Genomic DNA, 24,804 nt, shown 5'->3' with positions numbered 1-24,804 from the left:
GGAATCAACACAAGCAAGAGCAGATTGGGCCAACACCGATGTAGACGACTTGATGTGAGAGAGCAAAAAAAAGACTGAGAGAATGACAGGAATGAAATGATACCAACAGCCATGTATGTTTGATTCCGGGTTCGCTTGAGGACTTCTCTCCTGGTGAGTCATGCATATTTTGTAACCTCATACTGGAAGCAATATTAATGACTATTTAATGAAGGAACACGAAACGGTTAAAACGCTCTCTTGTAATAAATCTGTTGGTTGAGTTTTACAGCCGCAGTGGTCAGAGAACTTTTTTGATTCTGTGATCAATTCAGCCCAGAAACACATCTGATCTTTGCTTCCTCACTTGTTTTGCCTCCTATGTCCTGAATTGCTTCACCAGACACAGACGGGAACATGATCAGGTCGGCATGTGGCCTCTCCACCCACCAACCCCCCCCAAGAAAAGAACTGGGCTCTTGGAATACAAACCTCAATTAAACCTCCCTCAGTCGAAAGCAAGAGCCTTTGGCCGAGACGTGTCACCTCCCAGTTTCAGGTATCGTCAACTTAAATCCCCGAACATCCCAAAACTTAGATTCCATCCATGACCTCATGGTTTGGTTCATATATGGGGGGGGGGGGTGAACAGTAATAGTAAGTCGTTGTCTGTTATATTGATGCAGAGGAGTTTTTAAGGTTAACGACAGATGGCATCTGTTACTCAGTGATGATAAAGTGTTATAAAGACATCGCTGAAAGGGTGAAAATCGTTAACAGACTTCTTGACAGAGCCACAAAGTTTTCAGCTGTTGAGTGTTTGTTTGTCTTGACAATGACACACACTGGTGTGGATAACCCCTCTGTTCCGCTTTAATACAGTGCTTCACCATGCCTGGGTGACTTCAGCCAACCAACACATATCCATCACATGGGCAGCGAGACAAGGAATAACTGGGACACAAAAATATCAGAGGATTTGGAATCAGAAATTAGATACCATATTAAATAGGTCATATTAATGTCATGTAGCTTAAGTTTTCTGTTGCCGAGTTAATCCAGCTCAGAGACTCCAGAACACGCCAATTTTTGACTGGGGGAACATTGGTGTTCTTTACTGAAGCAGCACAAACATTGCCCATCTCATCTGTACCTAAATTCAAAGATAATAAAAGAGCATTTCTACAATAACTCCATTTGATTAATGTAAAATGTGAGATATATTATAGACCTTAATTTAAACTTTTTTTAAAAAAGGAGGATATTGTAGTGCCTTGGTTTTTAGACTTTAATGCACGTCACAAAGGGCAAAAACCATCCAGGCTTCCTGGCTAAGGCTTTATCCCTCACAGATGTGAAATGGATACAGGTTCAGCAAATTTTGCAAAATTATTGAACGTAAAAGAAAGGTTTTTAAAAAAAATTCTGATTCCACCTCCTTGTCAAGATCTGCATCGTCCCCATCTTTGTATTGAAATTTCAGCTGTGGTTTTTGTGTAATTTTGCTGAACCAACAAATCAAACCAGGAAAACACCGGAGCAGCCAAGTAAATGGACACGTGTAAAAACATGAAGTGATCCTGTGACCTGTAAGGTTATACATGTAATAACATGACGTCTTTGGCTAGTGGTAACATTATAAAACCCTCACTGAAAGTTCATCGCCTGTTCATTTAATTCCAACTTGGACATAAACAGTTTGGATAGTTAAACTTGACGCCGTTCAGGCAGCAGCCTCTCTTCGATCTTTAGTCCTGCTGTCATTCCTCCAGGCTTGAAACAGTTTGATGCTCAGACTGGGAAGATCGTACAGCTGCTCCACATGAAAGCGCTGCCTAAAGCGGTCCACGAAGCTGTTCTCCGGGTCCAGACGAAAGCGCATGGCCCACAGGATCTTTGTGTTTTCTTGGCACAGGTAGTCAAAGGTGTCCATCAACTCCTCCAGGTGAGGATGAGCGTACACCACATCGGCTGCCAGGATGTAGTCGAAACAGTGCGTGTCGTGAGGGAAACGCTGCTCCACTTCTTGACCCCAGATGAGCTCTGTGACCTAGCAACAGGGATGAGCCAAATAAACCTCAGGCTGGGCTGAAGGCTGCTTTATCAACAGGAGGATAATTGAATTCATCTGAACACATTTCTTGACCTACCAGAGGGACGTACTTGCATCGATCCCTGGTGTTGCGCATGACATTATATTGGAGGTTCCCCAACACGTCTGGTAGGTCAGTGGAGGTTACTTTAGCACCTGAAGAGACAAGATGTCACAAACCATTAAAGGGAATGAGATACAAACGCAAAAAGAGATTGGGAAGGACACACAACCAAAGCCAGTCAATTCTGGGTTTTATTTTTGTACCTAAAAGACTGGACACGATGGTGACAAGTCCAGTTCCAGCTCCCAGCTCGATCACGTTTTTGTCTTTCAGGTTGTATTTGTCCTGATTGGTCTCTAAGAAATGACACAGCACGCTCGCCTGTGTGGATAAACAAGTGAATAGTTAACCAGCAAAGTTAAAATAGAGAAGATGATCAGCAGCTACTTGCATACCGAAGGCCAGAGTACAGCTCCGTAGAGATCCGTGGACTCTTTGATACGGATCTCCATACCAGAAAACATGTATCCCTCCCAGGCCTCTGGACCAATGAGAGAGGGGCGGAACTGACGGGCCAATATGGCTTCGGCTAACTCGGCATCCTTAGCAGCACCTGTGTTAGCATCCACAGGAGAGACAGGTTTTTTTTAAAAATGTAAATATAATCTCACTATTGAATGAAGAAAATGAAACATAATCTTGACGTCACAACAGGATGAGATGATATGGATTTTTTTAATCCCATGTGAACACAGCACCCTAGATTTTATGAATGATGGACTGTAAGGGCCAATTTTGTGTCGTCTACCTCGGTGGTATCATATATCACATAATATAGTACATTGTGTTGATCTGAAAGGTGTTCGTTGACAAAACATTGCTAATTTACTGAAAAGGGTAAAGATGAAAAACATTCAGACATAGGACAAGTATGTATCCGGGAGGGTGATGAGGGGGGTACAGGGCATTGGTGGCTGACTTCGTGGAGTGGTGCCAACAGAACCAGCTCCAGCTCAACGTCTCCAAGACAAAGGAGATGGTTCTGGATTTCCGGCAGGCACCTCCCTCTCCACAGCCAGTGATCATCAAAGGCAGTGAGGTGGAGGTGGTAGGTAACTATAAGTACCTGGGACTGCAGCTAGACAGCAGACTGGACTGGTCACTCAACTCGAACTGTATGTACAAGAAGGGGCAGAGCAGGATGTACTTCCTGAGGAGGCTGGCCTCCTTCAACATCTGTCCTAAGCTCCTCTCATGTTCTACCAGTCCGTAGTCTCCAGTGTGCTGTCATACGCCATTGTGTGTTGGGGTGGGGGGGGCCAGGAAAAGAGATAAGGACCGTCTGAACAGACTCATCCGCAGAGCGGGCTCAGTGGTCGGGCTGAGCCTGGACTCTGTGGATATGCTTCTGGAGAGCAGGACCATGTCTAAAGTTAAGGCTATCATGAACAGCACCAGCCACCCCCTACACACCACCTTCTCCCAGCAGAGAAGCACCTTCAGCGGCAGACTGCTGTCACACAGCGCCTCCACAGAGAGGCTGAGGTCCTCCTTCGTGCCCCGTGCCATCAGGGGGTACAATGACTCTCTCAGGAGGAGCGGGGGGGAGGTGGCGAGGTCAGCAGGTGGTTGAATGGATTTTATTTAATTTTAATTAAATTTTATACTGTTTATATATATATATATCTAATTTTTTAATACTGTTTTATACTGTTTTATATTTTAATTCAATTTTATACTGTTTATATTTTATTTTATACTGTTTATATTTTAATTTTATACTGTTTATAGTTTAGTTTTAGTTTAGTATATAAGTCCTGTTAGTGCTGCATGTGTCTGTTAGTGTAGTGTATGTCTTGTGGTATGTCCTGTGATGTCAGTGTTTCTTTTTCTCCTGGTGTTTATCCAGTATTATTTGTTATGTAATGCCTGAGCAGTGGATATATTCTATCTATCTATCTATCTATCTATCTATCTATCTATCTATCTATCTATCTATCTATCTATCTATCTATCTATCTATCTATCTATCTATCTATCTATCTATCTATCTAAGTAGATCAAAATAGCAATTTTTCCATCAGATTTAGAATTACATTAAGAGACCTCTATTTATCCTGTGGAGTGAAATTACTTTGAGGCAGCCATACAGATGTATCGTGACAAAAATACAATAAATCAAACACATTTCTAAGAAGTGGGAAAAGACACAGATATTTGAGAAGATATTAGGAGCTAAAATTATTCAGTATGAAAGCACATTAGTAAAATGACTCTATCAAAGCCCAGCTGTCCCCTTTAATTAAATCAAATCATGATCTATTCTAGGGAGACACCAAGCCGTCCAATGTACCTTAAAATTCACCAGTTACATCTTTGGCTCTTATGCATATTTTAATGAAAATCTATCTAGAATTAATCAAATCCAGCCTTCAACCAGTATTCGACGGTTGACAAAATTTTCTCTCAGAATTTATTGGGAATATGACCTCACTGACGGGTGTAGCCGTCAACAACAACAACAACATGAGCCTTTGAGCCTGGTTTAGAGGGTCGGTATGTTTGTATATCTATTAATACGTCAGATTTATGCTAATAATTCTTCTCTAATCCATCTGTATTTGTTTATAGCGTAACGCCAATGTGTCGACTCCAGCTATGTGTCAACGCTAACGGCTGTGACATACCACCTCAGTTGTGTCACACCAGTTTAGGAGAAACAGGTCAGGAAAGCCCTAAGAGGCACAATGGCAAAGGTCAGGGTCAGGAACTGTTCAGGCGTATGATCTGTGGCTTTTGTCTCTATAAATGTTATTTGTCATTAACAAGAAGGGGTGCAGTTTGCAGAGAAATATTTCAATGCAGTCATGTCTTGAAAGCTCATGTTTGTTGCATATAAGGGTTGGATATTATGGGTTTAAATATAACCAAGTGTGCGTTTTCTCTGAAAGGCGTAACTTTTTGATTGCTTAAAAGCAATAAATCAATGCATGAAAATCATCCCACACGAAGTTATCAATTTTTCCACTCACCTTCTTCAATGTTGGAGTTTTCCATGGTCTTGGATCGTTTATTTTCCACATCCAAAGTTAACTAACGACCAGCAGAAACTATTGAGGCCAAATGTGGTCCTGATTTGTGACCCCAGATGAAGATGATTTGGGTCTATTTGAATCCGGACCCAATCCAGGCTGTCAATCGTTTTAAGTCAAACACTTTGGAACATCTCATTCAAACCACTGGACCCTGGCGTTGCTCTCCATTTCTTGCTGTCTGGGCGTGCTTGAAGCCCTCTCTGGTTCAGTTCCTCTGACAGACAGCAGCAGCTGCAAATTTTTGTTAGCAACACAGGTGGACAGAAATACAACCACAAGCAAATTCATGGGACATGTGGTTCCACTGGTCTCACCGTTGCGCATGTCCGCGCAAAGAAACAATGAGATCCAAGCAGGACTTATTTCTGTAGAAATAACTCACATTGAAAGAAGTGTTTTTAATGCCAGTGGAATATTTCCAGATACATCAATGAGAGATCCATATTCTATAACACATTAAACTCAGTCACTGTCAATGAGTTTATAATTCATTCACACATTTCCTGTTCAAATATCAAATGTAAACGTTACTCAGGAAGTTTCTGATGCCGTTCGTGCTTCATTCCACAGTTGTTAGAAACCTTGTGTTTATTTCATGTTTGGGGTTCATCACAGTCTCTTTCCCCGTCCTTTTCCTCTCAAATTTCTTCTCCCTCTCGTGCTTTTCGCTCCACAGCCTCGTAGACCGCCATCGAACACAGATCGGGCCGTAACCATAGCAACTTTACCACCATTATCACTGTCCTCTCCAGAGCTGCTGGTGCTGCTCCTGCCGGCCCTTCGAGGCGGGGTCTGGGTAGACTGTGGGGCTTTTATCGTGAGGGCTTCCCCGCTGGTGCTGCTCACATCCTTCACAGATGTAAGACGAGGTTCAAAAATTACCTCTGACCCCAGAAATCCTCCTCCTGAAGCAACCCTTTCCTCTTCTCTCTCTCCTCCTGCTCTCTTTCGTGCCTCCTTCCCTCTCATGGATTTGGATGGAGATGGAATTTCCTCCTCACTGTCGTCTTCCTCCTCTCCTCCTTCTCTGTCCTTTCTCTTCATGCAGGTAACTGCTCTGCGGAGTCTCTGGCTACGAATTGCCTTTTCCTGTTGCTCCATGCGGAAGAATGAGTCGATCCGCAGTTGAGTCTAAACCAAAGACGGTGAGAGAAGAAGTGTGAATGACATCAGGCTACAACATGGGAGCTTTGCCTGATGACGGACTTTTTGAAAACGAACCCAGTCAAACCGGTGAAATTCAAAACTGCTATGTAAATAACTTGTCAGTATCCAAAATTTCACCTGACATCTGAAAGCTTTTTTTTCCCTCGGAGCCTGAGTTGAAGCGTTGAGTACCAGTCAGTACTCACCGATCACACTGTGCTGTGTTGACAGGCATTTTATCGATCATTTTCAATGTAAAGGTTCAACAGAACAAATGAATTGTCACCTGCTGGTTGTTGAGCTGCTTGATCACAGGCTGAAGAGTCTCTTCTGTCCTCCGACTACTCCAGCCAAAACGGCTCAGACAGAATGTACAAGACTGGTTCAGGAAACATTTTAGTTCATGAAAGTATATTCCATCACTTTTGAGTTATTACACAGACTCCTTTTTATCACCTGACTTGCACCAACCAGAATAACCACTATTACCCATTAGTTTAATCTCAAACCAAGCCCTAAATCCTAAAAATTGAATGTAGGTGTCCTGTCCCCGACAGAAAAGAAAGTCCCAACACTGACGCATGTCCCCACATTGTCACTAAACCACATATAGGAGGGATATTCTTTGATCATGTCGAGCTGCGGCCGTCCCCAGCTGAAGGAGCTGTCGGTCTGGTCCACCGCAGGCTGAAGGTAAGCCTGAGCTACTGCAGGGTTGGGGAAACCAGGATGCAGTTTTAAGTGTCTCAGCTTCTTTTTGACCTTTGTGTCCCGAGGATCGGTCACCAGACGCTTCTTCTCCTGAGCCTCTGACCACCATTTACTACGAAAAAGAAACACACAAAACAAAAAACAAACACTAATAAGCCTTTAGAAGCAGACTCCATCAAATTAGATGTCATATCCAAAACACAAGTAATTTCATTACAATGGGGGTAGATAAAAACCCTCAAATAATTTTGAACTTTGGAAACAAATGTTACACAATAGAGGCTGTACCAGAATTGTACGTGTTTGCGCTTTACTTGACATTGAGAGTATGAAGATATTGATGGACACAATGTGTCCATCAAATATCATCACATCATTCTCATGAAGAAAAGGTTCTACAAAGTCAAAAATGAAAGATAAAAACTAAAGGAAGATGTACACCTGAATGCTATCAGTGGCTCCAACCCTGTCCCTGGAAACTCATTCAGTATCTCCATGCCAGTCACAAACCCAACCCCCGGTACGCCCTCTGTGTAATCACTTCCCAGCAGGTAAGCCAGGTTTATCAGTTTAGTCCTGTCAAGACCTGAGAAAGAGGAAAACAGAGTGAAGCACTGCGGACTTATTCCAACAGACAAATCAACAAATTCCAACACACTGTCTTAGATAAGTGAATGAATGAGTGAATGAATGACACAGCATGGAGTCATTTAAGAATCTAGTATTTTCAGACACAAGAACGGACCCAGTTGACTCTGCAGGTCACTGGACTGGTAGTGTTCTACATATTTGTTCTGGCTGAAGAAGTTCTTATAGACGTGTCTTCCTCCAAACAGCCACACATCTGAGTCGTCCGTGATGGTCCCGTGTGTTTGGTCGCCGTGATCCAGCGCCGCACACTGAGCCTCGGCTTCCATCGGTGCAATCAGGAACGGAATTCCAAAAAGCCGGAGCAGCTCCTGGTAACAAACAGCTCTTGTCATCGTCCTGTGATCGGCTCATGAGGTTTCATTTTGGAATCTGGCAGCATTTTAAGCAAGTTTTTGAACTTATTAATAACCATATTTATCATCATAAATCTGGATCGCTGCATGTCTGCTTAAAAATTCATTCTTTCTTTTACATTAAATAAGATTAAGGATAATTCAGATTACAGTATTGTGTTTTTGCATAGAATGCTGGAGTGACTTTGGGTGTATTCATTCATACAAGTCAAAGTGATTTTTTTTTTTTTGCACCTGGGTCTCCAGGTACATCTGTCCGGTGACGGAGTTTGCCATCCTCTCCTGCTGCTGTTTCAGCTCCCTCAGACTGCTCTGCTCCACCTGCAGAGAGCTCTCCAGAGCCTCGAGCTCATCCTGGAACACAATGTGCACAACCACACACACACACACACACGCACGCACACATATGAAACTGATCGACATGCTGACTGCTGAATAACGTCGGGACTTTCCCCTTCACCCTGTTACAGGCTCATGTAAATCTGCAGTGAATGTGACTGGAAAAAGAACAACATGATGCATTTTTGTTCAAATTCCTGACATTAGTATCTGCATACACCCCGGCTAAATAAATTTGCTGAGCTAAATTCCTGTGAGTGTAAACAACACATACCATGTCAAAGTTTTCCCATTCATGTACGGCTGGAGTGGAGCTGGATTCTGTCTCTGTTCCTTCCTTCAGGTCTTCTTCTTCTTCAGTCTTCTCCTTCTTGTCCTCGTCTTCCTCTGGTGTCAAAGCCGCAGCCGGACCACTGGGAGACTTGATTGAATGCTCCTCTTGTTTTTCTTCTTTTAAGGGCTCCTGTTCATGGAGCTGATCTTGAGATTCTTTCTCTCTAATTAGTAGAAGCGAATCATCTTTACTGTCCTCTACAAATTCTTCTTCTGAAACCTCAATGAAACTATCTGGGAAACACAAAACAGCACTATTGATAACAGCTACTGGCTTATGAATAAGTTGATTTTATCTTAGACAAACTACTACGGTACCTTCTGACTCACTCCCCTCAGACTTCACGTCATCCACGTTCCTCCCTTCTGGAGCTTCAGCAGACTTATCACTTCTAAGCTTCAGCAGTACAGGATGTGTTTCAGCCCCTGGTTTTTCATTGATCCGTGGAGAGAGAGTGATGGATGTGCTTTGACTGGACACAGCAGCAGCACCCAGTGGTGGAATCTGGTTGTTCTTTGTGATCAATTCCTGCTCCGGTCTTCTTTTCTCCAACTCTTTGGTTATCTGTCCTTCTTTTGTTTCCGTTACCTCATTCTCATGAAATGGGTGCAGCCTCGTAAAAGGTAAGGCTTTATTTTTCGGCCTAATCACTTCTTCTATGTCATCTTCAGAACTACTAATTAACAAACTATCTTTTACGTATAAATTTCTGTCCGTGTGGTTCATTTTTAGATCAGACTTTTCATTCGGTAAACGGACCACTTCGCCAGGGTCTGGCTCTTCCTCTGAGCTGCTGATGACCACTTGTGGCACTGGATGTTGAGCATTCTCCTGCAGGTTTGTGTGCGACCTGCCAATTGGAGTCATGTACTCAGCAACATCATCTTCCTCCTCAGTAAGCGCTTGCTGGATTGCCAGCTGGGTACGTGGGGACAACCCACCGCCATTGCTCTCCTGCTCCGTCTTCTCCTCATCTGAGCCATTGTCCATTGCAGCCTGGATTGCCTTGAGGGTACGAGGTGAGGGAGGCAAGGCTTCGTCTTGTAACGACTTTGAGGCAGTTGTGTTGGAACCCTTTGATTTCTCTTCATCCTCGTGAACAGGACCCCATAGGGGCTCAGGTCTGCCTGCCCTTCTTTTGCTACCTGACAAGAAGCTCCCAGACCAGGGCAGAGCGGCAGGTCGGCTCTCAGAAGCTATCTCAGTCTTTTTGGAGCCTATTTAAGGATAAATGAAACAGTATTTTATACTGGAAAGAAAAAAATAAACTGACTATATAAATAAAAATAAACCAAAAACATAACTTCAACTTTGACTCAAACCTAAATGTTATGGAATCACTGGATTGTAAAGACTTCAGTGTCACCAAATTAAGATATAATTTACCTAAAGAATAACATAAAAGTGACAAACTGTTTCGCAATTAAAACTGTGAGCTACTGTGAGTATGGACAGTCACCATAGCAGCTCTTACCTTTAATAAGGATATAGTGGGAATGGTCTTCTGAAACCAGTCGGTTTGCCTCCACGCTGTGACTCTTCTGCTCCCCGTCCTGTTCGTAGAGCAGTGGAGCTCCACTGGCGCTCCGATCACTCATCTCTTTCTCCACTCCCTCCAGATGCTGGTTCAGTTTGTTTCTCTGCAGCAGGCCGACCAGCTGGTACTGGGAAAATTCTCCTGAATCCTGAGAGGGAATGAAGGAGGGTCTGTGTTAAAGAAGAAAATGTCAGTGTCTGTATGTGTGTGACAGAGAATCCGAGCGAAGAGTACCTCTGGAGGTTTGTAGAACATGGTCCGACGTCTTTTGGAAAACTCTTTCATGTCTTTGAGCATCTCGTGTTTCATTTCAGCAGGCAGGCACGCAAACTCCTCTGAATTAACGTCCACTGAGTTGGGGTCCTCAAATAATTCTCCCTTAAGTTGATGTTAAGTTAATGATCCAAAACACCAAATAAGTCCTATTGTTGTACCATTAATTTCACATTGATATATCACCCGGCGCCAACAAACTATTTGAAGTTATGGTCTATCATTTGGTGATTGTGTACATTTGATCATTTTACCTGAATCATCTGATGACTGTCAGCCGTCTCCTCCCACTGCCTGCCTTCATCTTCCTCTGAACTGCTACACAGAAACAGATTGACATGATTACAGCACCGGTAATATTATATAAACCAATGAATACTTTATGTTATCTTTTCTTTGAATAAATTAATTATGCTTCTTATATTTGTGGGATGTAATGCAACTATCACCTTTGAAACAAACAAAGAATGGCTTGTCAGGGTGAGTCTTCACAAAACTACCGTATGGCTCTATGTAACAGAAGCTATTCAGTCTTCTCTAATAAAATTCCTATGACATCACATTGGTAACCTAAATGAATTATTTGTTTATTATTTGTGAATCCTATCTTTTAAAATGTTCCTTACCTGCTTTTGTCCCTCTCCTCTGCAGCTGGTAGAGCTGGTAGAACATACATGTCATCCACCTCATCTCTCCTCACACTGGACAGGCTGGGTAGAGGATCTTTACTGTGGCGGGACAAACCTGATTTATTTAAAACCACTGGCACTGCAGCTACTCTCTGATGACACAAACATCCCTCCACCTGTGCACCACCTCAGCCCTTGCCTGTCGTTTCCAAGTGCAGCTTTGATAGCTTGTCTCTTCAGGAATGTCTTGAGGAGTTTTTCGTTGGTTTGCTTGGACTCCAAGTTCATCTCCTCTTTCCTCTTCCTCCTCAGAGCCTGCAGGGGAGTCATAACCAAAGCCGTGTTAAAAGAGAATGATTGGCGATCACTTCCATTTGTAAAACACATTCACAATCAGTCATGAGCTTAGACGGACTGGTTCTGCAAATCATACAGGACATACCAGAGTTTGTTTCTTCAGCAGTGGAGCTTCTCCATCAAACACAAAGACTGGCCTGATGCGGAAGAACAGAAGCTTACAGATGCGGTTGAAGAGAGTGAGGAGGTGGGCGTTCTGGATGCTGATGCCTTCTCGGTCCCTCACCCCCTTCAATGCCTGGTTCAGCCAAATGCTGATGTCTGGTGGTGTGTAGTCAAGGTTAATGCAATGGCTTGAAAGAAAATGGCCGGTTGAAGTTTAAATATAAGACGGTGTATCTGTACTCATACAATGATAGACAACAAATCAAATCAGGATACCAACAGCGAGGATCTTTCCCTCCAGAGTCTCAGGGTTGATGGGCTTCCCTGTACTTTCCAGCAGCCTCCAGAGTCCATGAACTCCCATAATAACAATAATCCAAATCCCACCCGAAGTAATACGAATATCAAAAACAAGCGATAACAGGTTTATTGCGCGTGATCAATACGTACACTTCGTCGTATCAACTCACGAAATATCAATGGAAGAACAAAACACGGAAACCACAGTATCTACTACTTTTGTAGTAACACTGATTTTGTCCGGCGAGAAAACATGGACTAGTATAAACAGTTCCGCGTCATTAGCGACAGGAACGCGTTTTACTTGGCACGTCGTTGTCCACGTTTGTTCACAATTCTGATTTCAAATCGGTTTCAAATTTAGCTGGTAAATAAAAATTAATGTATTATCAGTAAGCAGCCGATTTCAGATCGGTTAGGTGGGGAAACTATAGGAGAGACACTTATTGAGTTAAAAATTTACAGTTCGAGTCTTGCCAGGCAGTCAGAAGAACGCTACTTCGACAAAAATGATGTATTTTGGTTTAGACCAAGAATTTTCAGTGAAATAGAAAAATTAGTATGTCTTATTTTACATTATATAACGAACTAGGAAGGGAATTCTTAAGGCACAGCAAAACAATGTGGGTTTGTAGACACGATGCTTTGCCTGGTAGGCAAACTCGGGGCAAAAAAAACAAACTCTCGCCTATCCGATCCAACTGTGTCCGGTGATACACCGCTTGCCGAATGCCGATGATTTTTAGGGGAAGCTGTAGCTGGTATGTCCTGTACTACTTTGTCTGAATCCTGAAATGATTTGAAAAATTGTGAACTATGTAAGGATCGTCGTCGTGTATAGCTAAAAGCCATCACACTCGCGTTAATTTTAATGCAAAAGCGGGTCATTAAGTTTCTTGTTCCTGCTCGTTTTCGTCATCGCTACCTAACAATTAGCGAACGTTAGCAATTTAGTTTGTTAGCTAGCCTCTTTACCAATAACGCTGTAAAACCTTATTTGTTGAAAACTACAAATACAAACATCATAATATAATATTTTGTTCCAGAAGAACCACCCCCTCCCTCCCCAACAACTTCTGATTCTGAATCCTCTGCTCTACGACGACCACCACCATGACTGCCGCTGTGAGAGGTATGCATTGTTCTATTCATTCGGTTGCTTGATGAACATCTTGATTTCCCAGTTTATACTTGCAGTACAGCACTGTTCGTTTACCGAGACAGATTCTGGGTTATCCACGTTAAAACTGTATTATCACATTTATTATTAGACTTTTGTTTTAAATTTTTTTTAGTTGTGGCTTTGAAGTACTTGGATTAACCGGTTAAATAGGGTAAAAAGATAGCACTACCTTGGCCACTGTGAGTTAAAGGGGTGTTAATAAAGACACATTTCAGTACAAAATGTAAACTTGGTTTATCTTGTTTTGGACAGGTTCTGCCAAAGTGCCTGTCCGAGGTGCTGGTGATGGCATGGAAACAAAAAAACCACCATCTGTGTCAGAAATTAGCACAGATAAACCATCACCAGATCCACCTCCACTTCCCCTCCTGAAGTTGGCTAGTCCAAAACACAGCTCCAAAGATAGCCATCCTGTTCCCCCGGCTGCCCCTCAATCTCTCGGAGTGCTCCACCTTGGCAAAGTGAATCGTGAGGCCTGCGCTGAGGTGGAAGCTGTGAGGATTCTGGTCCCACGTGCCTCGATTAGCCGGACCAGACGTGCGGGCCTTGTTGAGGGGAAAGCGGAGGTGGGGCAACAGGTTTGGGAGCAGGATTCTCCCCCACTGCCTGTGGCAGAGGACTGGAGAGGACAGCTGGAGAAGCTGCAGAATTCTGAACGCAGGCTGCTGCAGGACAAGGAGGGTCTTTGTAATCAGCTCCGTGTACAGACAGAGGTGAGGCTGCTGTAAGAGATATTTTATGTTGGTTTTATATTTGGCGTTTCTTTCAATTTCCATGTTCTTCTTCCAGAATCCACATAGCAGAGGCTGTTTTATTGTGTTCTTTATTATCTCACTTTTTGGCCTTAGCAGTTAGACCCTGCATGATTTTGCTCTGGCACTTTGAAACATGTGGAAAGAAAACTGCTGTTTTGGTGTTTTTTTTTTCTTCAGGCCATTAACTCTAAAAGGATTTGGTTAACTTGCATTCATTTTGTTCACCAGGTGAATCGTGAGCTGAAGAAACTGCTGGTGGCATCTGTGGGTGATGACCTTCAGTACCACTTTGAACGTTTGTCTAGGGAGAAAAACCAGCTAATTCTGGAGAATGAGGCTCTTGGCCGGAGTTTGGCTCACACAGCAGAGCAGCTGGAGCGAATGAGTATCCAGTGTGATGTTTGGAGGAGTAAATTCTTGGCCAGCAGGTATGAAAAGTCAAGATATACATTTCGTTTCATGGCCCCAATCGCTGTCATACTCTCATCCTTATTTTTTAAAAAGGTGCTTCAAGTTGATAAACGTCTGTCAACATTTCAGCGTGCAAGAGATGATGTATTAATATGGCAGTTAAGCATTTGCAAAATTATTGTCTTTTCAGAGTGATGGCAGAGGAGCTGACGAATGCCAGAGCAGCTCTTCAGAGGCAGACCAGGGAGGCGCAAGGAGCCATTCAGGACCTGCTGTTGGAGAGAGAGGAGTACTCCAGGGACATGTTGCTCACTCACAGGTAACACAAATTGAATTTTAAGAAATGGATCGTAAAATTTTGATTTGACAGCTAAATGGTATAAAATTTAACATTGCTGGCTTTTCTTTTGTCAGGTCTTTGGAGCAGCTTCTGGTATCTCTGCAGTGGGGTAGACAGCAAACTTACTACCCAAGTGCACAGGCCTTGAGCACTGGAGAGCTTGCAGAAGCCAATCACAAGCTTGCAGATGCCATCAATTCCCACCTAATGGGAAACACCACCACTACCAGTGTGGTAAAGAACAGTAGTGCTGAGCAGCTCTGCAGCACACCAGCCGAGAAGATGGCGGAAAAGGTACAACTTCTATATCCTCTTAAATATCTGTCCATCATCTGATATGTGTTATGATATCCAGGGTTCACAAATGTGACATCTGATTTCTATCTTAGGTGCTGAAGATTTTGGATCCAATTTCCTGTTCAGAAAGCAAGACAGATTCTCCACTGAATGACTCCAGTCCCTCAAACTTTCTTAGTAATAAAAAGAGTATTGGCAGGTTTCATCCATACACTCGCTATGAAAACATTACGTTTAACTGCTGCGAGCGCTGCACCGGAGACATTCTGGTGCTGTAGAGGCCAATGGGCCACAGAACTGTCCCATCTGAAGGTGATGAAGCGTCAGAGCTTTCAGATGATGGCGGTCAAAGTGTAGTCTGGACAAGAGCTGCTCTCTTCAGTGTCTTCCCATGTTTACACTGCAACTTGGCTGTGGATGTTTTCCTTTGTTATTATTTTAATGTACCTGATTGTTTGCTGTCCATAATTTCAGATAATGGTTTTTGGATATTGGAAACTTGATATTATTTATTAAATTACCGCATTTTGTTTTTTAATTTTGATTAAAAAAAGCAATTTTCAGATAAGTGTTTTTCCCGGTCCTAGTTTTAACAAAGAAAAGTGCTGTTTATTGCCATGATGTGAGTTCAAGTTGTGTTGGTGTCACATGATCAGACAAAATGGGTGTCGACTTATTGAAATATGAAAAGCAGGATAGTGTGACTGAAATAAGGGATGCTTTTTGTTTTACTCAGCTGAAGCACTACCAGTAAACATCACAGGTCAAAAGTACAAATCTGTGAAGTCATTCGGTTCATGATGAAAACATTTAAACAGGTAGTAGTGGTGCCGGTCTGTCTGCCTGTCTGTAACACCGATCATCACTCCCACAATATTTACTGACCAGTTTCAAATTGCAAAATACATCCATAGGGAATTTAAACAAGACTGATGTCATTATTCTGTAAAAAGTTGCTTTAAAAATGTGCAGTCATGGCAAAAACAGCAAATGTCATATGAACTGTGGATTTGTAAGCCAAAAGGCAAGAAGGTGTCTTATACTAAATGGTTCTTCTCAATTTCCCTGTATGATGGTGCTATTTTCTGAAAAAAGTTGTACCCTTTGCACAAGGCCTACTGCAAATACATTCAATTATTTGGTCAAGATTTAACAGTTCTGCACTCGACCCATCAGTATTGGTCATTAAAAGATGTGCCCACAGTCACATCTAGTTACTTGCAAAAAAAGGTTTGATCTTTGTAGAGAAAACAATATTTAGTTGGCATCATTTGAGTATTATGTCTTTTTGGAAATTTGTACGATTATTTAAAAAATATGGAACTTTTTGCCTCAGAAAATATTGCATTATTATATGAATAATATATGACAAATGTCTTATTTTCACTTTCCAGGCTGTATATTGTATTTCATCTGTATGAGAAATTATATATGTAGTAATGGTGACAGTATATTACACTACAATATTAATATAGGTACATATTTTGTTTAATGTCAAAAATAAAGAACAAAATTATCAAAATGTCTGGCTTTGCTTTGAAACTCAAAAGGAAAAAAAGAATAACATGTACAGTAAGCTAGGATGTTAATCCAGAACAATATTTTATCCATTTGTTATATTCCATCAGACAACTGTCAGAAACATGATTTATTAACCAAAATTACAACTTTTGCTGATTTCACTCATCCTCCCACCACACTTGTTTTACTCCTCGTTTGCTTTTCAAAAAAGTGAGGAGGGATGCTTTGTTACCAAGTGGATTAAGTTTTTTCTTTTGTCCAGTGATGTCATCCTGCTCATGAGAAGGATAGACAGAGTTGTCAGCACCCCACCTGTCATCTCTTGCGCTGTGGTCAATGAATCCTTTTCCTCTTTTTGGGACATTTGCTGGCTTTTGAATGGTTTTATCAACCTTCCTTGAAGGAACAAATTTGAAAGCCTCCTCCCATTTCCCTTTTTCCTTAATAGTGGACATGATGCGCATCATCTGGTCTATAGTCATGATTTTGGATCCACAATTCCATGTCAAATACTTATGCAATGGTAAACGGGCTGTGGCGATGTTAAGACGCTTGGCTTTGCTCAACGACAAGCCCGACTGGATGTTACGATCTACTAAAGCTCCGATAATGTAGACCTTGGAGTGATCAAATTTATGGAGGACATTAGGTGAGTCTGCAGTGAGGTACACAAGGTCTTCAACAGGGAACACATCAATAGGTTCAAGAGCAGTTTTAGTAATAAACCGGTTATTCCAGGCCTCTTCCTTGTATCGGTGTATAAACTGCTTCTCGAAGGCCCCATTTGGCTGCAGGCAGCAATAGTGAATGTGAAAGGGATCACTGGCATGCCGATTCCACCCTTCTGCCTCCAACATCTGGCATACTGCGTTCTCTAACTCACGTCTGGACATTTTGCTCTCATAGCTCATGTCAAACACTAGTGGCTGACCAAACATCATGGCTTGGACAATTTTCCACTGCTCCATTTTTTCCAACTTTGACCTCCCGGGATTCAAGAGGAATGTATTGTCATAATTTTTCTTTTCCGTTTCCTGCTCCTCTAAGGCTACCCTCTCTGCCCTCTTCCTCTCCCTCTTCATTATTTCGGCCTTTTTGTAGCGCTCCTTTGTAGCCAGGAACTTCAGATACTTCCTCCATGAGGTTTTGGTGGTGAGCTGTAACAACTCTTGCAACTGTTCATCAGTAATCTCCTCAGGTACAAAGCTCCCAGCTTCCCACATCATCTTAACAGTGTTCCGAGTTTCATCAAGCAAAGACATTTCTTCTTCTTCCTTTTCTTCCAGAACTGCTTGTTTATCTTCTGCAACGTTAGCTTTCATAATAGATTTCCAATTTTCCAGATCGATTGTCTGTTTTTCCTCGCATTCATCTATTTTAGGTTGATCAGTATCATTCAACATTGGTCTCCCAGCGTAGAAGGGTCGAGTCGGGATTTGAAGCCGGTGATGACCCATCCCGTTGAGGAGGAAACTTGTGGCTTTCACCTCGGAGACGCAGTATGGCACGAAATGCCTGCATTGTAAGAGTCGCTGAAAACCGTCAAACGTAAGGAGCCGTAACATCGTAAATGGTTTACCTTAAACTGAATTCGTTAAAATAAAAAAAATTAGGTTGTCGGTGCTGAGCTGGAGCGATGTTTTTCTAAAAGACATGGAACCAAAGGTGTAATAAACGTTAGGGAAAAAAAGTAAATTGGAAAAATCTAAATGGTCCTGACAGTTTCACTAGGCACTACCTACCTAGTCTCTCCACATATCGTGGTCGCCATGCGGATCTCACACGTATCAGGGGTCACGTTGATAAACGGTGTCACATGATAATAGAACGTACTGAAACTTCACTATTGTATTTATTTTGCTTTTCTGCCCATCAGAAAAGCTATGTGGTCTGTATTTGACCACATAGAATTGTAGAAAAATTATAAATATTTGTATTTTTATATATAATGGGTTGATTTGGATTATCTTACTATTATTGCTTTAAGAATCATTTCAATGCAAACATTTTTTAAAAATTGCTTCTGGAGGGATTTTTTTTAGTGTCGTACATAACCTATGACGTAACTTCCTCCTACTAGCAAAATAACGGAAGCTAGTTTTTGATCGTGAAAATGAGCTTCTTTTTGCCAAAATTAACTTGTAAAAAAGACATTGATGATGTTATCAAAGGTGTAGCAGAGAAAGTCGTAGTTTTGAGGTTTGGGAGGGACGAAGACTCCGTTTGTCTCCAGTTGGATGAGATTGTAAGCGGGACTTTTAATGAAATGATAGACCCAGAAATTGGTGACACCACCTTGTAGCTCCTGGTAACCTGTTCTTTCTGTCCATTCTAGCTCTCAAAAACTGCACACGACCTGAGTAACATGGCGTCCATCTATATCGTTGATGTGGATAGAGCTCCCATCTACACAAGATACTTCGACATCAGTTACATTCCCTCCACCGTGTTCTTTTTCAACGGACAGCACATGAAAGTAGATTATGGGTGAGTGAACGAAACGGAAACAAGTGAGGGGTAAATCCTTTCTCTGAATGATTGTTTACATCACAGTGATTCAAAAGACGAACTGATTATTAGAATATTTTTAAGTTATTTAAATTGTAATTAAAAGTTCATTAATTGCTTGCTGTTATAATTAGCAATGCAATGCACATACAAATGAATGTGAACGATTACATTCACCAGCTTGAGGCGACCGTTGAAATACACAAAGTAACTAACAAATTGAAAGGACTTGTCTGATATTTGATTTTCTTTTTTCTGTCTCAGCTCCCCAGATCACACCAAGTTTGTTGGCAGCTTCAAAATCAAGCAAGATTTCATGGATCTGATTGAAGTTATATACAGAGGAGCCATGCGTGGGAAGATGATTGTCCAGAGTCCTATTGATCCTAAGAATATTCCCAAATATGATCTCCTCTACCACGGAATTTAGGATCAATGCCTCCATACTTTGGATGTACTATTACAATAATTTCTTGCTTGTTGAATTCAACAAGGACTGGTTGATAACATAAAGAGGTTTGGATTTTTTCCTTGAAAACTAAATGGACTCAGATCTAAAGACTTCATTGAACATGCACGTTTTCTGATGACAGACAAATTGCAAACAGTGCTGGACATCGTGTTTCATGTAGATGTTCCTATTATGCCAAACTTCTGTCCCGCTTTCGTGTATTTTTTACTGCCTGTGTGTCTGAGAGGACTGTAATTTCATCTATGCTGTATGTCGTGCATATATTGTATTCGACAATAAAGTTGACTATGACTATGTTAGTGTGAGTCTCAGCAGCTGTTTGATTTTACTTCCTTCCTGTGAATATGCTGTCAAATTATTTTTTCCCTCAGAAAAGTTATCAGTAGAGAAATACAGTTAATAAAATTTACATGTGGCACTTTTACATTTTATCTTGTGACACTTAAACACATGTGCATCCCAGTAAAGCTGGTCGTGCATTTCAATGATAGAGATCTTTATTTTTTAAAATCAAATTACACATCTGTTTACACTAATAGTCAATTAAAAAGTTATCTATTAGCCCCTAAGGCTTAGTGGCCACATACGTGGACATGTTTAGGGTTAGGAACTTCACTTTCAAGCAATTTGTCCTTAACTAACCCTTAACCCCTAACCCCAAGCCTAACTCTTAACCCTAAGCCCAAATAGCAAAAAGAAAGAAAAATGGATGTGAACAAACAGCTTGGGCAGTAGGAGGATTATTATGCAAACACACAAATACTGTAGTTTATCCTTATATACACCCATTTTTAAAAACACATCACACTTCATCTTATATTACAGTATTAGGATCAATGAAAAGCTCTAAAGCAAATGTGAAAAATTTGTTGAAATACATTTCCTCCTCCTCCTCCTCCTCCACCTCTTCCTCCCCCTCCTCCTCCACCACCACCCCCCCCCCCCCTCCTCCTCCTCCTCCTTCCGCTTCCTCCATTATCTTGGTTTGGTTTTTTTTCTCGGTTGGCAAACAGCGTTTCATATGCACAAGCGCCACCTACTGAATTTGGAGTTTGCCCCAAACTGCCTGGTGTTTTGCAAGAAAAGAAAATGTGAAAAAAGCTTTGTGTCCCACATGTTCCGAGTTCAACTGTAAAACTAGTCTTACTCTTATCTTCAGGTTATTTTATTCTTGGATATTTTTCATTATCTTACGTTTGACAGGTTATCATTAGTATACTTTTATTATGAAAATACACATGCCGGAAGTTGATTTGTCACATGGCGCTGACCGAGAGCTGTAGCGGCGTCCTTTTGCAGTATTTCACCAAGTCTCAAATACTGTAGTTTAAGACGATAAGTCACACGAAACGATATTTGAGTAAATGTTTATAGTGATCGCCTCCGGGTTAACGTCATGATTTCTCTCACCAAGGCTGCAGTCGGAGGACTGACCGCCGTCTGCAGCGCCGTCCGTCATCAAGGTAACAAGTTAGCTAACAGCACGCTATAAAGACATTTACGTCACCCCAAAGTAATCACTGAGAGAAACTGCTGGCGTTTGACCAGATGATGTTTACTATATGATCTGTTATGACGTTAGCTGGCTAGCTAGCTACAAAGGTGTTATGGGACAAAGGCTGCTTTAAGCAAATCACGTTTTCTGTCCTGATTTGCTGCCTCGTGTATAAAATGTTATTGACTGCATTTTAATACTACACTACAAAATACTCTTGCTCCTGCTAACACTGGAAATTAATATACGTTAATTATTTAATAATAATTAGTAATTTTCTTAAACAATTTAAACAAGATGAGTCCAAACATGATAGATAAAGACAAGTATGGAAAAAGACCAAAACATGTGTGGAGCACAGGTAAGGTACTGTTGTTTTTTTCGTTCTGAACAAAGTTGAAATAATTTCGCTGTCACTTTTGATAAAGCGTGTGTTAAAGTTAAATGTTGAAGGTAAGGTTTGGAAGTTGTGTATTACTATTATTACACTGTCTATTTGGTTTGATGAGTGGTTTGTTCAAATTCATGTACAGTATGTCAAATTGAGTGATAATAGCAATAACATATGTTCTTTGTCAGACTGAATTTTGCCAAGAATGATGCTAACCTCTTTGCATGTGGTTATTTCACAGGTATTTTGCACGGCCACTTGAAAGTCCTAGCTGCTGGGATGAAGACATTTGACATTCCTCCAGACTACAGTGGTAATAATTACAATTTCATTTTCTTGTCCATCATTTCTTCTGCTATTTAAACACATAGCACATATGATTGTTGTAGTTTTAACAACCATATACAGTAAAGAGAAAGATGAGGTGACCTTGCCTGAGTTATTCATGGTTCTTTAATATAATTTTTACCTGTGAAGATGTGGTGATGCCAGAGAGACCCAAACTAAAATTCATGGAGAAGGCGCCTAACGTACCAAAGGTCCGGAGACAGATGAAGAAGCTGCGGGATATTCAGGGTCCTGCAAAGACAGATAATACCTTCACCACAGGACAGTATGCTATTGTGGTGAGTGCATGTTTGTACATTAAATGTCCTGTAGTATTGCATGACTTGTCTGGAATATTTAACCTTTTGAAACTATTGAAAGTATTATCCGACTCATAAATCCAAGATAATTCAGTCCTCACAGGATAGGAACATTTCACGTTTGGCTGTATGGAATGGAGACTTTTTTTTCCACAACTTTTTAAATTAATCTTGTAGAATTAAAGATGAGCTCTGAAAATTAAGAGCAGACGTCTATAATGCAAATAATGGTCTGAGGCAACTGTTTACAAACTTACACTCCAGATTTTTATACAAGTTTTAAATTTATACAACATAAGCGACAAACCAATCTGTATAACATTGTTTCAATATCTCAGCAATAACTTATGTCAACATTATTTCATTTAACTATCTCCCTCACTCACGTTAGATTTGAACTTATTCCAGGTGAAACAGAAAAAATGGTCAAAAACTTCTTTACAAAGTGGCTTTCTTATTTCTGTCTCTCTGATGCTCAGGCCATGGGTGGGGGCTACCTACGTTGGGCACACTTCGAAATGATTCGTGCTGTGATGGGTCGCAGATTGGACTACCAGAAAACATTTGCCTTCTGGCGCATCAATAGCCCATATAAGCCCATCACACGTAAAAGTCTGGGTCATCGAATGGGTGGTGGCAAGGGGGCCGTGGACCATTATGTGACGCCTATACGCTGTGGCAATTTCGTCTTGGAGGTGGGAGGAAAGGTGGATTTTGAGGAGGTTGAACGTGTCATGACTCAAGTCGCAAGGAAACTTCCTTTCCCTGCAAAGGTGAGAAAAAATGTGGTCGATATTCTTTGTCAGTTGCGTTTTTTGTTCATTAAATTGGAATATTGTTGTCAAAAAATAATCACTACACAATGGTACTTTGGATAAATAACTGTCACTGTCTCAGCCACAATCCCTTAAAATCAGTTAATAAGTTTTGTCTGACATATTTACTACTTCTTTTTTCAGGCAGTGAGTAGAGAGAGCTTTGAAGCGATGCAGAAGGAGCACACTGACAGGATCAAGAACAACGAGAATCCATGGACATTTAAGAAGATAGTGCAGGGTAACATGCTGGGTGTCAGGAGGGTGCTCAGTCCTTTAGACTTCCACAACCATGGACGGTACACAGGCAAATTTTACTTCCCAGAGAGAGTGTAAAAGCTCTGAATGACACAAATGCGGTGTCATATGCTGAAACAAAACAGACTATTCAAGACCCAACGTACAGTCTGAATGACTCTAAGTTGTGATCATAGCTGGTAATATTTTTCTGTTGTTTTGTTTTGAATGCCATATTTTGTTGGTGCATTTCAGTTTCAGAATAATATTAAAACATGTCTATTGCTACTTGATCTTCATTACTCATCTCATTGAACCCACCCATTCAAACATTTGGAGTCTGGACTTCTGCAAACATCATAGTCCATGGAGATTCCTGTCTAACCTCGTCTGTCAGCCTGTCCATCACCATAGCGAACAAGAAGGGGCTCAGAGCTGATCCCTGATGCAGTCCCACCTCCATCTTGAACTCCTCTGTCACACCTACAGCACACCTCACCACTGTCTTACAGTCCTCATACATGTCCTGCACCGCTCTAACATACTTCTCTGCCACTCCAGACTTTCTCATACAATACCACAGTTCCTCTCTGGGCACCCTGTCATAAGCTTTCTCCAGATCTACAAAAACACAATGCAGCTCCGTTTGGCCTTCTCTGTACTTCTCTATCAATGTCCCCAAAGCAAATACTGCATCTGTAGTACTCTTTTTTTTTGGCATGAAACCATACTGCTGCTCACAAATGTTCACTTCTGCCCTTAGTCTAGCTTCCACTACTCTTTCCCATAACTTCATTTTATGGCTCATCAGCTTTATTCCTCTGTAGTTGCCACAACTCTGCACATCTCCCTCGTTCTTAAAAATGGGCACCAGCACACTTCTCCATTCCTCAGGCATCTTCTCACTATATAAGATCCTGTTGAACAACCCAGTCAGAAACTCTACTGCCACCTCTCCTAGACACTTCCAAACCTCTACAGGTATACAATCAGGACCAACTGCCTTTCCACTCTTCATCCTCTTCAGTGCCCTCCTCACTTCATCCTGACTAATCTTTGCTACATCCTGGTCCACAACAGTCACCTCCTCTAGTCTTTGTTCTCTCTCATTTTCCACGTTCATCAACTCTTCAAAGTACTCTTTCCATCTTCCCATCACACTACTGGCACCTGTCAATAGACTTCCATTCCTATCCTTAGTCACCCTAACCTGCTGCACGTCCTTCCCATCTATACAGTAGATCAGTCTCTCCCTCCTTACTGTCCAACCTAGCATAGAAGTCATCATAAGCTTCCTATTTGGCCTTTGCTACCTCTACCTTCACCTTATGCTGCATCTCCCTCTACTCCTGTCTACTCTCCTCAGTCCTCTCTGTGCCCCACTTCTTCTTAGAAGTGATTTTAAGCTTTTTTGACCAAACTGATGATGTTACACATATGAAATTAATTTTTTCCTCTATTTTTCATAATGATGAATAACATACAGTATATGTCACTTAAAATTAACTTTACTGTCCCTTTAAAATGTTCCCGGAAGTGTCTTTGCTTCGCTTTGTGGGAACTACTCCCTGTATTTGTGATGGCAGGTGAAATGAGGCCGTTTTCTGTTGCGTAAATAATTGAAATAATTTTTAGTTTGGGCTGAAAATATAATTTAATGTTAAACCTCCGTTTATGTTGAGTTTACCCTCGTGAAAAAAAAATCCACATTGAACCAATGAAAATTTTGTTTCCTACGTCGACTCACGTACCACCTAACTGGTGTCTCCTTACAAACATAACCGAGGGATTTCATTCTTTGAGCATGCGCGTTGTAGGACTATTTGA

The 24,804-nt window shown here is 41.4% G+C and overlaps 6 protein-coding genes and 2 long non-coding RNA genes across 16 annotated transcripts; 5 read left to right on the top strand and 3 right to left on the bottom strand.

Annotated features, from left to right (window-relative positions):
- The first annotated feature begins 13 nt into the window (after positions 1 to 13).
- Positions 14 to 1,630, top strand: LOC137590472 (uncharacterized). Its single transcript, XR_011034410.1, has 3 exons — positions 14 to 153; positions 383 to 538; positions 862 to 1,630. It is a non-coding gene; the product is annotated as an uncharacterized lncRNA (long non-coding RNA).
- Positions 1,631 to 1,695: 65 nt separating this feature from the next.
- mettl21e (methyltransferase like 21e) lies at positions 1,696 to 5,357 on the bottom strand. The gene is made up of 5 exons (XM_068307912.1): positions 5,108 to 5,357; positions 2,531 to 2,688; positions 2,339 to 2,456; positions 2,130 to 2,227; positions 1,696 to 2,029 (listed from the first exon to the last, which is right to left on the bottom strand). Exons 1-5 carry the CDS (start codon positions 5,130 to 5,132, stop codon positions 1,703 to 1,705), a joined length of 726 nt encoding a protein of 241 aa, XP_068164013.1. The 5' UTR covers positions 5,133 to 5,357; the 3' UTR covers positions 1,696 to 1,702.
- On the top strand, positions 2,648 to 8,416 carry LOC137590530 (uncharacterized). The gene is made up of 5 exons (XR_011034425.1): positions 2,648 to 3,692; positions 5,847 to 6,029; positions 6,219 to 6,315; positions 7,864 to 8,062; positions 8,278 to 8,416. It is a non-coding gene; the product is annotated as an uncharacterized lncRNA (long non-coding RNA).
- On the bottom strand, positions 5,574 to 12,156 carry ercc5 (excision repair cross-complementation group 5). 2 transcript variants are annotated; one of them, XM_068307019.1, is made up of 15 exons: positions 11,882 to 12,156; positions 11,586 to 11,761; positions 11,331 to 11,458; positions 11,141 to 11,242; positions 10,769 to 10,832; positions 10,476 to 10,619; positions 10,179 to 10,389; positions 9,022 to 9,921; positions 8,645 to 8,937; positions 8,266 to 8,385; positions 7,773 to 7,986; positions 7,469 to 7,613; positions 6,939 to 7,139; positions 6,603 to 6,687; positions 5,574 to 6,301 (listed from the first exon to the last, which is right to left on the bottom strand). In XM_068307019.1, the coding sequence occupies exons 1-15, from the start codon at positions 11,967 to 11,969 to the stop codon at positions 5,780 to 5,782; spliced, it is 3,393 nt and encodes a 1,130-aa protein (XP_068163120.1). In that variant the 5' UTR covers positions 11,970 to 12,156; the 3' UTR covers positions 5,574 to 5,779. The 2 variants fall into 2 exon arrangements, with proteins under 2 accessions (XP_068163120.1, XP_068163206.1); XM_068307105.1 differs by having other exon boundaries at positions 5,575 to 6,301; positions 11,343 to 11,458; positions 11,882 to 12,153.
- Positions 11,364 to 16,365, top strand: blzf1 (basic leucine zipper nuclear factor 1). 8 transcript variants are annotated; one of them, XM_068307580.1, is made up of 7 exons: positions 11,364 to 11,687; positions 12,955 to 13,037; positions 13,341 to 13,801; positions 14,072 to 14,271; positions 14,445 to 14,573; positions 14,669 to 14,888; positions 14,984 to 16,365. In XM_068307580.1, exons 2-7 carry the CDS (start codon positions 13,019 to 13,021, stop codon positions 15,167 to 15,169), a joined length of 1,215 nt encoding a protein of 404 aa, XP_068163681.1. In that variant the 5' UTR covers positions 11,364 to 11,687; positions 12,955 to 13,018; the 3' UTR covers positions 15,170 to 16,365. The 8 variants fall into 8 exon arrangements, with proteins under 8 accessions (XP_068163681.1, XP_068163682.1, XP_068163680.1 ...); XM_068307581.1 differs by having other exon boundaries at positions 11,364 to 11,767; XM_068307579.1 differs by having other exon boundaries at positions 11,364 to 11,767; positions 12,952 to 13,037.
- A 30-nt stretch (positions 16,366 to 16,395) lies between these two features.
- Positions 16,396 to 18,216, bottom strand: trmt10c (tRNA methyltransferase 10C, mitochondrial RNase P subunit). Its single transcript, XM_068307345.1, has 2 exons — positions 18,155 to 18,216; positions 16,396 to 18,056 (listed from the first exon to the last, which is right to left on the bottom strand). Exon 2 carries the CDS (start codon positions 17,975 to 17,977, stop codon positions 16,571 to 16,573), a length of 1,407 nt encoding a protein of 468 aa, XP_068163446.1. The 5' UTR covers positions 17,978 to 18,056; positions 18,155 to 18,216; the 3' UTR covers positions 16,396 to 16,570.
- Positions 18,217 to 18,497: 281 nt separating this feature from the next.
- txnl4b (thioredoxin-like 4B) lies at positions 18,498 to 19,678 on the top strand. The gene is made up of 3 exons (XM_068308030.1): positions 18,498 to 18,657; positions 18,748 to 18,899; positions 19,185 to 19,678. Exons 1-3 carry the CDS (start codon positions 18,526 to 18,528, stop codon positions 19,348 to 19,350), a joined length of 450 nt encoding a protein of 149 aa, XP_068164131.1. The 5' UTR covers positions 18,498 to 18,525; the 3' UTR covers positions 19,351 to 19,678.
- Positions 19,679 to 20,658: 980 nt separating this feature from the next.
- On the top strand, positions 20,659 to 23,259 carry mrpl16 (mitochondrial ribosomal protein L16). The gene is made up of 5 exons (XM_068307793.1): positions 20,659 to 20,855; positions 21,520 to 21,591; positions 21,756 to 21,904; positions 22,405 to 22,698; positions 22,885 to 23,259. Exons 1-5 carry the CDS (start codon positions 20,789 to 20,791, stop codon positions 23,074 to 23,076), a joined length of 774 nt encoding a protein of 257 aa, XP_068163894.1. The 5' UTR covers positions 20,659 to 20,788; the 3' UTR covers positions 23,077 to 23,259.
- The last annotated feature ends 1,545 nt before the right edge of the window (positions 23,260 to 24,804 follow it).

Source organism: Antennarius striatus, chromosome 1 (assembly GCF_040054535.1).
Source record: "Antennarius striatus isolate MH-2024 chromosome 1, ASM4005453v1, whole genome shotgun sequence".
Classification (NCBI taxonomy): Eukaryota; Metazoa; Chordata; class Actinopteri; order Lophiiformes; family Antennariidae; genus Antennarius; species Antennarius striatus.
Note: the sequence above shows the minus strand (reverse complement) of the source record. Positions and strands in the feature narration are given on the sequence as shown.

Coding starts and splice junctions, on each gene's coding strand:
- ercc5 (XM_068307019.1), bottom strand. CDS start 11,969: ATGGGAGTTCATGGACTCTGGAGGCTGCTGGAAAGTACAGGGAAGCCC. Junction 11,762..11,881: donor GGGAAAGATCCTCGCTGTTG/GTATCCTGATTT, acceptor ACACACCACCAG/ACATCAGCATTTGGCTGAAC. Junction 7,140..7,468: donor GAGCCACTGATAGCATTCAG/GTGTACATCTTC, acceptor TCTTTTTCGTAG/TAAATGGTGGTCAGAGGCTC.
- mettl21e (XM_068307912.1), bottom strand. CDS start 5,132: ATGGAAAACTCCAACATTGAAGAAG. Junction 2,689..5,107: donor AAACTCCAACATTGAAGAAG/GTGAGTGGAAAA, acceptor ATGCTAACACAG/GTGCTGCTAAGGATGCCGAG. Junction 2,457..2,530: donor GAGCTGTACTCTGGCCTTCG/GTATGCAAGTAG, acceptor TTATCCACACAG/GCGAGCGTGCTGTGTCATTT.
- mrpl16 (XM_068307793.1), top strand. CDS start 20,789: ATGATTTCTCTCACCAAGGCTGCAGTCGGAGGACTGACCGCCGTCTGC. Junction 21,905..22,404: donor CAGGACAGTATGCTATTGTG/GTGAGTGCATGT, acceptor TCTGATGCTCAG/GCCATGGGTGGGGGCTACCT. Junction 22,699..22,884: donor AACTTCCTTTCCCTGCAAAG/GTGAGAAAAAAT, acceptor TTCTTTTTTCAG/GCAGTGAGTAGAGAGAGCTT.
- txnl4b (XM_068308030.1), top strand. CDS start 18,526: ATGAGCTTCTTTTTGCCAAAATTAACTTGTAAAAAAGACATTGATGAT. Junction 18,658..18,747: donor GTCTCCAGTTGGATGAGATT/GTAAGCGGGACT, acceptor TGTCCATTCTAG/CTCTCAAAAACTGCACACGA. Junction 18,900..19,184: donor CACATGAAAGTAGATTATGG/GTGAGTGAACGA, acceptor TTTCTGTCTCAG/CTCCCCAGATCACACCAAGT.
- blzf1 (XM_068307580.1), top strand. Junction 13,802..14,071: donor AGCTCCGTGTACAGACAGAG/GTGAGGCTGCTG, acceptor TTTGTTCACCAG/GTGAATCGTGAGCTGAAGAA. Junction 14,889..14,983: donor CCGAGAAGATGGCGGAAAAG/GTACAACTTCTA, acceptor TTTCTATCTTAG/GTGCTGAAGATTTTGGATCC.
- trmt10c (XM_068307345.1), bottom strand. CDS start 17,977: ATGTTACGGCTCCTTACGTTTGACGGTTTTCAGCGACTCTTACAATGC.